Consider the following 13014-nt stretch of genomic DNA (forward strand, 5'->3'; position numbering starts at 1 on the left):
CATATATATATATGTGTGATTACATAACTCTCCAAATATTTCCTTCTGGTAAGAAAAAGGCATGGTGACTGGTGGGAGAGACAGGGTCATCAGTGGTAAAGGGCAAGGGAGCAAATGTTGTGATCCTGCACTAATCCCTCTCTCCCTCTCTCCCTCTCTCCCTCTCTCCCTCCCTCCCTTAGAGTGTCTGTAACCTCCACAGCCAGAGGGAGCAGATTGGGGCCTGGCTGGTTTGAGTGTGATGTGAGTGGATTTGGGCAGAGAGACTGGGCTGTGGGGTTAGAGGTTGGCGGGAGGGCAACGCTGGGCGGCTGCATAGGGACTGCTGCTAGTCAACCAAAAACACAATAAATATCACACAACAAACAGGGACACAGACAGGCTTGAATAATCAGCCAAAATGCTCCCTCCCTCTCCTACCCAGCTGAATATCCATGTACTGCAGTGGAGGCAGCTGAGGGGAGGACGACTCATAATCATGGCTGGAATGGAGTCAATGAAATGGTATCAAACACATCAAAACATGGTTTCCAGGTGGTTGATACCACTCTATTGACTCCATCCCAGCCATTAATATGAGTGTTCCTCCCTTCAGCAGCCTCCGCTGATGTACTGCATCTGGTGAACATGGGCACAGTAGAATTCTGCCATGTTTTTGGAGGGGGCTGGAGGGGAGGGGTAATGTCAATTTGTCACCCTTCCCTTGCCCTCATTAACATCCCTAACTCCAACCCCCTCCACTCCCCCTCTCATCTCCTCCTCTCCTCTCTTCTCCTCTCCTCCTCTCCAGCCAAGGCACGCCTGTTTTAACAGTGATTCCACACGCCACTCCCCCTAGGCTGGACTCTCCCTGTGTTCCAGTGGAGCAAAACCCAGCTTCCGCTTCTTTGTGACGCACATAGGCTTGTATAGTCTTCTGGGCTCAGAGGTTAGGGTACTGGGGTGTGCTTAAAGAGTGTTGGGCCAGTAACCGAAAGGTTGCTGGATCGAATCCCCAAGCTGACAAGGTAAAAATCTGTTGTTTTGACCCTGAGCAAGGCAATTAACCCACTGTTCCCCGGGCGCCGAAGACATGGATGTCGATTAAGGCAGTTCCCCGCACCTCTCTGATTCAGAGGGGTTGGGGTAAAAGCTGAAGACACATTTCAGTTGAAGGCATTCAGTTGTATAACTGACTAGGTATCCCCCTTTCCCTTTCCAATAAAATGAGTAAAGCACACATACAGTTGAAGTCGGAAGTTTACATACACTTAGGTTGGAGTCATTAAACCTCTTTTTTCAACCACTCCACAAATGTCTTGTTAACAAACTATAGTTCTGGCAAGTCGGTTAGGACATCTACTTTGTGCATGACACAAGTCATTTTTCCAACAATTGTTTACAGACAGATTATTTCACTTATAATTCACTGTATCACAATTCTAGTGGGTCAGAAGTTTACATACACTAAGTTGACTGTGCCTTTAAACAGCTTGGAAAATTCCCGAAAATGATGTTATGGCTTTAGAAGCTTTTGATAGGCTAATTGACATCATTTGAGTCAATTGGAGGTGTACCTGTGGATGTACACTGCTCCAAAAAATAAAGGGAACACTTAAACAACACAATGTAACTCCAAGTCAATCACACTTCTGTGAAATCAAACTGTCCACTTAGGAAGCAACACTGATTGACAATACATTTCACATGCTGTTGTGCAAATGGAATAGACAACAGGTGGAAATTATAGGCAATTAGCAAGACACCCCCAATAAAGGAGTGGTTCTGCAGGTGGGGACCACAGACCACTTCTTAGTTCCTATGCTTCCTGGCTGATGTTTTGGTCACTTTTGAATGCTGGCGGTGCTTTCACTCTAGTGGTAGCCTGAGACGGAGTCTACAACCCACACAAGTGGCTCAGGTAGTGCAGCTCATCCAGGATGGCACATCAATGCGAGCTGTGGCAAGAAGGTTTGCTGTGTCTGTCAACGTAGTGTCCAGAGCATGGAGGCACTACCAGGAGACAGGCCAGTACATCAGGAGACGTGGAGGAGGCCGTAGGAGGGCAACAACCCAGCAGCAGGACCGCTACCTCCGCCTTTGTGCAAGGAGGAGCAGGAGAAGCACTGCCAGAGCCCTGCAAAATGACCTCCAGCAGACCACAAATGTGCATGTGTCTGCTCAAACGGTCAGAAACAGACTCCATGAGGGTGGTATGAGGGCCCGACGTCCACAGGTGGGGGTTGTGCTTACAGCCCAACACCGTGCAGGACGTTTGGCATTTGCCAGAGAATACCAAGATTGGCAAATTTGCCACTGGCGCCCTGTGCTCTTCACAGATGAAAGCAGGTTCACACTGAGCACGTGACAGACGTGACAGAGTCTGGAGACGCCGTGGAGAACGTTCTGCTGCTTGCAACATCCTCCAGCATGACCGGTTTGGCGGTGGGTCAGTCATGGTGTCGGGTGGCATTTCTTTGGGGGGCCGCACAGCCCTCCATGTGCTCGCCAGAGGTAGCCTGACTGCCATTAGGTACCGAGATGAGATCCTCAGACCCCTTGTGAGACCATATGCTGGTGCGGTTGGCCCTGGGTTCCTCCTAATGCAAGACAATGCTAGACCTCATGTGGCTGGAGTGTGTCAGCAGTTCCTGCAAGAGGAAGGCATTGATGCTATGGACTGGCCCGCCCGTTCCCCAGACCTGAATCCAATTGAGCACATCTGGGACATCATGTCTCGCTCCATCCACAAACGCCCCGTTGCACCACAGACTGTCCAGGAGTTGGCGGATGCTTTAGTCCAGGTCTGGGAGGAGATCCCTCAGGAGACCATGCGCCACCTCATCAGGAGCATGCCCAGGCGTTGTAGGGAGGTCATACAGGCACGTGGAGGCCACACACACTACTGAGCCTCATTTTGACTTGTTTTAAGGACATTACATCAAAGTTGGATCAGCCTGTAGTGTGGTTTTCCACTTTAATTTTGAGTGTGACTCCAAATCCAGACCTCCATTGATTATTTTTGTGTGATTTTGTTGTCAGCACATTCAACTATGTAAAGAAAAAAGTATTTAATAAGATTATTTCTTTCATTCAGATCTAGGATGTGTTGTTTAAGTGTTCCCTTTATTTTTTTGAGCAGTATATTTCAAGGCCTACCTTCAAACTCAGTCCCTCTTTGCTTGACATTAAGGGGAAATCAAAAGAAATCAGCCAAGACCTCAGAAAACAAATTGTAGACCTCCACAAGTCTGGTTCATCCTTGGGAGCAATTTCCAAAAGCCTGAAGGTACCACGTTCATCTGTACAAACAATAGTATGCAAGTATAAACACCATGGGACCACCCAGCTGTCATACCGCTCAGGAAGGAGACGCGTTCTGTCTCCTAGAGATGAACGTACTTTGGTGCGAAAAGTGCAAATCAATCCCAGAACAACAGCAAAGGACCTTGTGAAGATGCTGGAGTAAATAGGAACAAAAGTATCTAAATCCATAGTAAAACGAGTCCTATATTGACACAACCTGAAAGACCGCTCAGCAAGGTTGAAGCCACTGCTCCAAAACTGCCATAGAAAACTGCACATGGGGACAAAGATCGTACTTTTTGGAGAAATGTCCTTTTGTCTGATGAAACAAAAATAGAACTGTTTGGCCATAATGACCATCGTTATGTTTGGAGGAAAAAGGGAGAGGCTTGCAAGCCGAAGAACACCATCCCAACTGTGAAGCAAGGGGGTGGCAGCATCATGTTGTGCGGGTGCTTTGCTGCAGGAGGGACTGGTGCACTTCACAAAATAGATGGCATCATGAGGTAGGAAAATTAAGTGGATATATTGAAGCAACATCTCAAGACATCAGTCAGGAAGTTAAAGCTTGGTCGCAAATGGGTCTTCTAAATGGACAATGACACCAAGCATACTTCCAACGTTGTGGCAAAATGGCTTAAGGACAACAAAGTCAAGCTATTGGAGTGGCCATCACAAAGCCCTGACCTCAATCCTATAGAAAATTTGTGGGCAGAACTGAAAAAGCGTGTGCGAGCAAGGAGGACTACAAACCTGACTCAGTTACACCAGCTCTGTCAGGAGGAATGGGCCAAAATTCACCTAACTTATTGTGGGAAGCTTGTGGAAGGCTACCTAAAACGTTAGACCCAAGTTAAACAATTTAAAGGCAATGCTACCAAATACTAATTGAGTGTATGTAAACTTCTGACCCACTGGGAATGTGATGAAAGAAATAAAAGCTGAAATCAATCATTCTCTCTACTATTATTCTGACATTTCATATTCTTAAATAAAGTGGTGATCCTAACTGAGATAAGACAGGGAATTTTTACTAGGATTAAATGTCAGGAATGGTGAAAAACTGAGTTTAAATGTATTTAGCTAAGGTGTATGTAAACTTCCGACTTCAACTGTAGTAGCTCAAGCTAGTTTTTTTTTCATGCTCTGGACGATATGTGACTGGATTCAGGATCGTTGGAGTTTGACGCTATTATGGTGACAAACCAGAATCAGCCTTTGTAGGCCAAAGATAGACATCAGTGTTTCCCCTATATTAATTTAATATATATAATATATACATTTATTATATTGTTGCCGCCACTCCAACAAATATGGTCATGGGCATGGAGAATGGAGAGAGAATGGAGAGAGAGAAACTTTGAGGCAAGGCTAAAAGCTATCAGCAGGAAAGAGAGATATTTTCATGTGGCATGGTATGTGTGTGCTTCAAATTAATATGCATATACCGCATGTGTGTCATTGTGCGTTAACGAGCATGTTTGTTTCCTCACAGACCACATGATTGTCATCTGACCCCCAGGTAGCCCCCGCCCCCTGTTGCTGGGAGGAGGTGGGTGCAAGAGATTGTGGGAGGGGTCAGTGGCTGCTTCCCCAAATTACTTCCACCAGCCTCCTCCAGCTCCTAAAATGAAACAAAGTTATTCTCTCTCAGCATTCATGAGTATTCCTCAGTCTCCCTCGCTTTCACTCAGAGAGATGGGAATGGAAGTAGATGAGGAAAGACAGACAATGTGAGAAAAGCAATGACATGACTGGAGGTGTTCAGATGAAAGAAGGTTGAGAATCTCCCTGACGTTTCCTGTCTCTACCTCTGCCTTGGAGCCTCCTGTCTGTCTGTCTGTCTGTCTGTCTGTCTGTCTGTCTGTCTGTCTGTCTGTCTGTCTGTCTGTCTGTCTGTCTGTCTGTCTGTCTGTCTGTCTGTCTGTCTGTCTGTCTGTCTGTCTGTCTGTCTGTCTGTCTGTCTGTCTGTCTGTCTGTCTGTCTCGCCTATGGAGCAGAAATGGACAGAGAGGAAGGGAGGAAGAGAGAGGAAGTCCTGATTGGTTAAGGCTCTTCTGCCAGCTGAGTGCACTCCGCTCTACCTCACGCAGAAGGCCTCCCTATTCACCTGCTCGGCGTCTCCATGCTGATAATGCAGGGATACCGGCGCCTTATCTCCTCCTGATGACATATTGGGCTCGCGGCGTGTCGGCGGAGATCCGTCCCATCCCGCCGTGCTCCCTATCTACCTCACCTGATCCCTGGAGGGAAAATATAAAGCTGTCCTGCTGAGCGCCATTCGAGAGACACAGCCGTAGATATCTCTTTAACAGAGCGCCAGTGTGTGTGGCTAAAGAGACCATATCGTGCTCACTCATCACTGCTCATATTACCTGGCAGGACAGAGGAAGCTTGGAGCTGGGAGAGTAAGGCCTCTAGTAGTGGGATGGGAAGGTGGTTCGAGGATATTATTCAAAGGTCTAACCAATACTATGATACTCTATGTTAGACCACAGGAGATACTCTACGGTTGACCACAGGATGTCAAGTTGGATTTGAATATTTCCAGTTGGCCGAAAGTCAACCTCTATGTAAAAAAAAAAAAAACTGTAGTGTCCTCCTCTCACGTCCTTCGAATATTGTACATTACATACAATCCCATTATCTCATGTCGACTCTACTGAAAAGTATCAGCTCTGAAGGCTTTATAAAGAGTTGGTCACTTAACCACGCCTACCCGAGAGCAGAGATCCTGGGGTTTTCCTCCCAGACCATGGGGCATCTCTCTGCAGCGCGTGGACAGGTTGAGGATGGCCCTGGCGGCCATGTGGGCAGCCTCCATGTCGTGGGTGTAGTCGAAGCTGCTCTTACTGCAGGTGGAGCTGGCGCTGCTGCCCCCCCCTCCGCCCCCTCCTCCACAGCTCAGGCTGCTACTGCTGCTGCTGGGGGCGTAGGTGCTGTTCGGGCTGCTCGCTGAGCTGGAGTTCTTACAGTAGCGCTTAACTGGAGGACACAAGCACACAGAGATAGGGGTAGTTCATCCGCAAGTATAGACAAACGCACGGAGCGGCAATACTCTTACTGTCGTTTTGTAAGGTTCTGTATTTTTTTTCTTTGTCAACCTTGTGTTGTTTTGATTTATCTGCCTGTTTATGACCATTGCCTGCCTGTGACCACGATTCCTGCCTCCTGCGAAGGCGAAATAAACACCTGCCGCGCTCTGCGCGTGAATCTACACCTTTTTCTCCCTGAGTATTTGACTACAAGTTTGGCTGTGGGGGATGCATTCAACAATAAAGAATTTGGGAAGTTAAAATATTGGTGAATTTGGAAAGACTGGGCAAAAATACAATGAATCTGTGGAGAAAAAAGGCTTGGAGTACAGACCATTCATAAACCAAACCAGGGAGGGAAGGATATTCATTAGTCTACTGACACAATATTCATATTGACTACCTGAACAACAATAAAGTAGGTAACAGATAAAACTGAAGTGCCAGGATGATGGACTCTACCATCATATCCTTTAGGAGAAGTGTCCCTGCCTTGAAGCTTGGGTGCGATGGCCCGTTTGCCGTAGACATTGTTGCCGTGGCTGCTGTCTGTGAAGCTGCTGTAGTCAAAGCTGGTCTTGGAGTACTTCTCCAGCTCCTTGGCCAGGTTGGAGCGCGGCGTGCTGGTGGACACGTTATTCTTGTAGCCGTACTGAGGGATCTCCAGCTGTTTCACAAAGCACATAGGCCTGGAAAATAAACCACGAGGGGGTGTAGGTTGGACAGAGCAGAGGCACCAAACATCACGCAGGGGAGGGGAGGTGGGAAGGGAGGAGAGGAGGGGGGGAAAGGGTAGGGGAATGTAGAAAAGGGAAAAGGCAAGGCAACAGTCAAGTCTAGCCTAAGAGAATCCTTGGATTTAGCTTTCAGTTCATCTAAGCTACATGTCTATGCTGTTTCCTGAAAATGTCACACCCAAACACAACTCATAATTAAAGCCATGCATTTTCTCTGATATTATTTTATAAAAATGTTTTTATCTAGAAACTATCAGAGCTTGAATTAGTGATGCAGTCTAATTGGATAGAAATGTTATATCTACCATTGCATATCAAAACAACTTTTGTTGAAATTATTGAGCTCTTTAAAACCCAATAAAGGCATTCACTGTATAAACAAGAAAATTAATGTGGAGCGTCTCCAAACTATAACTGTCTGAGAGATCAAAAGATAAAGAAATCAAACAGACATAGAGAAATATGAAAATCTATAATACAATAATTAAGAAAACCTTCCAACATTGACTGACTAATGCAAGCAGAGTTATAGTAAGGTAGGATATAAATTGAACGAAACCCAACCCTGGTAGAGTATTCAATTAATACATTCAGGCCGTTGGACTCTGCATCTACCAGTGAGGTGGTCCCTATGGAAGATGAGTGTGGTGTGGGGATCAGTGAACAGTACCTGAGCACGCGGTCAGAGCCCTGATTAGACTTGGAGGAGCCATCGCACCCGATGCTCTTCTCCTGGGCTTTAGCCAGCTTCTCTGCTGCAGCGATTGGACACCCCGACAGGCTGAAAGGACAACAGAGGGGGGATGAGTATGACAACCAGTAATGGAGGTGAGAATGATCATATAAGAACCGATATAATGGTCCCATTCAATGCATCTCTGTCCACCTGTCTGTCTGCCTGCAGGTTTGCCAGCCTGTCTGTTTGTCTGTCTGTCTAACTGATAATCCATCTGCCTACCTGCCTTAAATGAGTTTTTGGTTAATTTCCAATATCATACATTTTCATCAAACGTTTTAAATAACAACAACGCAGTTGGTTATTATAACAGATTGCTTTTTTTTGGTTGAGTGGCTTCAGAGGATAAGCCAACTGCACACGCACACAATCCTGTCCCTGCTACCCAATCCACACAAACACACCGGCCAAACAACCTCCCAAAACACACACACCAACCTCCCAAGGTTAATAAAGGACATGTTATTGCAGCACAGCTGTTTGAGATACTGCCAATCAACCACATTTAACAAAGGCTCTGATCATTATATGTTATTTCACAAATTCTTCTTTATAAATGTTGTGAAGTGTAAAGAGACTTCAAGTCCCAGCAGAGAGGTTATTCAGATCATGGCCCTGAACCAGTGCAGGTGGAGGGAGAGGTGTCTTCTCGAGGTGTGAGTATCGGTTAGTAGGTGTTCATTTAGGTGTATGTGTGTTTTGCAAGTGTGTGTGTGTTAGTGTACATGACTGTCTGATAAGTTGAGTGTGTGCATGTCTGCGTGTGTATGTCATGTGTATCTGTATGTGTGAGCGTGTGCATGTCTGTGTGTGTGTATGTACCGTGTGCCTATGTGTGAGTATGTGTGTGCATGCCTGTCTGAGTGTCAGTGTGTGAGTGACACTGTGCTCAGCAAGAGAGAACTCCAGTCTTCCCAGGTCTGTAGCCTTCCTGCTCTCCTGCCAGAGTGGTAGAGAGGTGCTAATGGCTGCTGATGCACCCTGACTCTCACAAAATCTGCTGTGGGTGACACTCAACTCCTTCTCATCCTTCTCTCTCCTTTCATTCTTTCCCGCTCTGATCTGCTCCCCTTCTCTCTCTCTTTCTCTCTCAGCTCTCTCTCTCTAGCCGTGTGACAGGAGAGGGGAGCACACGGCTATTTCAGTTCCACCCTCAATACCAACACCCATACACACAGCTTCTCTCCCGGAAACCTTGATCTGTGATTCTTTCATCTGAGGTGTGGATTACAGCATTTCACGCGTGACTCCAAATTTAGCATTAGACAAGCAACCACATAATTAGGCATGGTTGTGGTAACTGAGATATCCAAAGCCAAATACTTTTGTAAGCCCCTTTCCCATCGCAATCAATAAAAATAGTGACATTTGTGCAACAATATACAGACACAAAATTATTGGCAAGTAGATGATACAATTGTAAAATAAATCAATCAAACAATAAACACTTGAGCAAATAAATAGAACATAAACAAAAGGAAAAAAATAATCATGAATATCAAGTAAAACATTTAATAAAGAAAATATACTAATAAAGAGGAAAGAAACAAGGATAAAGTAACAACCCGTCATTGGAGGGAAAGAAATAAAATCTCCAACTGAACAAAAGGTGGACGTAACACAGATGATCCTGGCATTTCCCAAGATGGCTGCCAGTCCTGTTGGGCGACTCACCTTCTGTGGGAGTTCCTGTTGCTATTGACATGGCCGCGTCCCGTGCAGCCCAGTGTAGGACACTTAAGAACATTCTCATACATAGCAAGGACTTCACACAAACAGACAAACAGACATACAGGAGAGCGATAGAGAGAGATAGGGAAGGTTAGAAGCCCCACAAACAGACAGTATCATTAGTGTGTGAGAGATTGAGCAGCTTGGTATTATCATCATCGTTATCATTAGGATCTGTCCCAGCAATTTGAGATGACCTCCTTCCTCCTCCCTATAGAGCAGTACAGTCTGAAAGGGCAGACAGTGTTTGTTATTGCCACCATACTGGTTTCACTGCTATAGCCTTTTGAGATCAGTGTTGATTGAAGAAGGAGAGTATAGTGAAGAAGAAGCCATCTAAAATCCCTTTTATACACAGACCAAAATCCCACTAACTTAACATGCCTGTATTTTTATACCAGCGTTTTGATATATCTGAAAGGGGTAGGGTGTAAAACACGGGGAAAAATAAAAGCCACCTAAAGAGGTTGTCGTTATTCCTGCATTTTCACAGACCCTGTAACCAAAATACAGGTATTGGATCTGTGTGAACGGTTCTCTGCTTTTTTTTTGCAGGTAAATTCATGAACACTTCACTTGTTAACACTTGTTTAACACTTGTATAAAACCTCCCTAATTTCAACTGAAAACAGCACCCATGGTTTAACAACACCTCCCATCTGTCCCAAGTTGCCAGTTACCCACTGATATGTATAAAAGGGGAAAACCTACAAATAGGTTTGAAGTAAGGGGCTGTTTCAAAGGAGTCATATAAATATTGCCATATTTTTTTTTGCAGGTAACATACCAAATCTTCTGTCTGAAATGGGTATAAGAATACTAGCCTAGGACATAGCCAGAGACATAGAACAGAGGCAGCTTGAGGGATGCAGAGAACAGAACAAGTAGCCAACGGATAATACAACAGAAGACATGCCAGTAATTCACGCATCGTGCCAGACACATACAGTATATTTATTTTCTATATACAGTATATTCTGTAGACTATACTCTTTATTATCATCCACCCATTTTTAGATGTTCCTTCTTTCAATAGCATTTACCATTAAAACAGTCAAATTGGTTAATTCAATTGGTTTTAATTGATTTATTTGGATCCCCATTAGCTTTTGCAGAGGTAGTAGCTTTTCTTCCTGGGGTCCACACAAAAATATAAAACACGACAAGTAACAAAACATTGACACACTGATAGACAAGAGCAGTCAGTCAATTTCAAAATACAACAATATACAAACAATACAACTGAAGGAAAATATGTAGATTGTGTGCGTTACAGTGTGATAGTGTGGTCTGCGTGTGTGCGCGTGTGTTTGTTTGTGTGTGTGTCACTTTACAGTCCCTGCCATGAGATGTTTTTTTTATAGAGGTCATTTTATGTTTACTTGAGTAATAGGAGATGGAAGGGAGTTTTCATGTGATCATGGCTCTGTATATTACTATTGCCGTGAATTTGTTTTGGACTTGGGGACTGTGAAGAAACCTCTGGTGGCATGTCTTGTGGGGTATGTATGGGTGTCTGAGATGTATGTTATTCGATTATGCAGACTATCTGGAATTTTCATCACAGTAATATTTCTCATAAAAACTAGAAGAGAAGCAGTTGATCTCTAGTCAACCCTCAACCAGAAAAGACTGGAATGCATGTTGTTGATGTTAGTTCTGTATGTACTGTTAAAGGCATGCTGCTCTGTTTTGAGCCAGCTGCGGTTTTGCTACATCTTTCTTTGCTGCGCTTGACCATATTAGCAGACAATAATCAAGATGGGACAAGACCAGAGCCAGAACAACTAGTACAGTTGATTTATGTATCAAAAGCTCAGAACATCGGGGCCTCCCGAATGGCACAGCGGTCTAAGGCACTGCATCGCAGTGCTCGAGGCGTCACTACAGACCTGGGTTTGATCCCAGGCTGTATCACAACTGGCCGTGATCGGGATTCCTAGAGGGCGGCACACAATTGGCCCAGCGTCATCCGGGTTAGGGTAGGGTTTGGCCGTAGGGGCTTTACTTGGCTCATCGCACTCTAGCGACTCCTTGTGTCGGGCCGGGTGCCTGCAGGCTGACCTCCGTTGTCAGTTGGACGGTGTTTCCTCCGACACATTGGTGTGGCTGGCTTCCGGGTTAATCAGGCGGGTGTTAAGATGCGTGGTTTCCTTATTTAAAATGTCAGTGAGCTCACTGGCTTTGGGTTCTGACATGTAGAGTGTGGAATCATCCTCATACATAGCCATTCAAGCTTGGTGTAAGACCAGTGGCAAATCATTTGTAAAAATAGAGAAAAGTAACAGCCCAAGGCAACTGTCCTGAGGGACACCGCACTTTACATATCAGATGTTAGAGAAGCTTCCATTGAAGAACACTTTCTGGGTTCTATTGGATAAATAACTCTCCAACCATGTGATGGCAGGTCATGTAAAGCCATAAATAACAATTTATGATCAATAACACCAAAGGCTGCACTGTATCTAACAATACAGCTCCAACTATCATCTTATTATGCATTTATTTTAACCAATCATCAGTCATCTGAGTCAGTGCAGTACAAGTTGAGTGCCCTTCTCTATATTATGCCTGCTGAAAGTCAGTAGATAACTCCATCAACTTACTAAGAACAGGCAGCAAACTGATTAGGCGGCTGTTAGAGCCTGCAAAGGGTGCTTAACTATTTTTAGGCAGTGGGATTACTTTAGCTTCCTTCCACACCTGTGGACACACATTCCTTTAGGCTTTGGTTAAAGATATATCAAATAGGAGTGGAAGTATAGTCTGCTCTCCCGACGGCAGCCAATTAGAGTAATGATCTGTCTACGGACGTCTCTAAGGGACCCCGGTTGAGAACCACCAGAGGGGAGGGGGGTGAGGAGAGGGGCCAGAAAGACGCCCTGCTGTATGGGTTAAAACTGCTCTTTGAGTCAGCTTCATCATTATCACCCCCTTACACTCTGACCCTCGTCATCCTCACTCTCTGGCATACTAATTCGAGCTAATTGGGCAAGTCCCTCCACCTCAACACGCTGAGAGCCAATACATTGTGTTAGATTATATCACTACTTTCCCTGACCATGACAAAGAAACCGTTATAATGACTGGAAATGGTTGGATTTGCCTGTCTTCATTCACTGTACGCATAGAGCATCGTGGAACATTTCACAAAAATAAAAAAGCAATGATTCCTGAAAAGTGTACGCTACAGAGGTATTGTGTTTTGTACTCTCATTCATAGGTACATCACTTTCAGGAACAAAAACAAAGATCTGTTATGAGGGGATTAAATATTTCACATTCAACAATGAGCAAACACGAAAATGAACTTGTAACGTCGCTTCATTTTAATATCCTAGATTTCCCTAGGAAGTGTCTTGTGGACTGTGTGATTGCTAAATGAAGACCTTGCATTAATAATCTATTGTCCACTACACTGTAAATGTGTTAATAGACAGGCAGGCTTTTATCTCCCTCTGCCTCCTCGCTGTCAGCAGGTGTGGTGTGT

At 44.9% G+C, this 13014-nt stretch overlaps 1 protein-coding gene across 2 annotated transcripts in view; it reads right to left on the reverse strand.

Moving 5' to 3' along the window:
* LOC106610767 (myelin transcription factor 1-like protein) overlaps positions 1 to 13014 on the reverse strand; it is a 127691-nt gene that overhangs the window by 18074 nt on the left and 96603 nt on the right. For both annotated transcript variants that reach the window (XM_045723409.2, XM_014210316.3), the window contains exons 9-12: positions 9468 to 9558; positions 7728 to 7838; positions 6783 to 7009; positions 6005 to 6270 (exon numbers count right to left, since the gene is read on the reverse strand). In XM_045723409.2, coding sequence (XP_045579365.1) covers positions 6005 to 6270; positions 6783 to 7009; positions 7728 to 7838; positions 9468 to 9558 — 695 coding nt within the window. The remainder of the gene's footprint in view (positions 1 to 6004; positions 6271 to 6782; positions 7010 to 7727; positions 7839 to 9467; positions 9559 to 13014) is intronic.

Source organism: Salmo salar, chromosome 09 (genome assembly GCF_965601325.2).
Source record: "Salmo salar chromosome 09, fSalSal1, whole genome shotgun sequence".
In the NCBI taxonomy this organism is placed as follows: domain Eukaryota; kingdom Metazoa; phylum Chordata; class Actinopteri; order Salmoniformes; family Salmonidae; genus Salmo; species Salmo salar.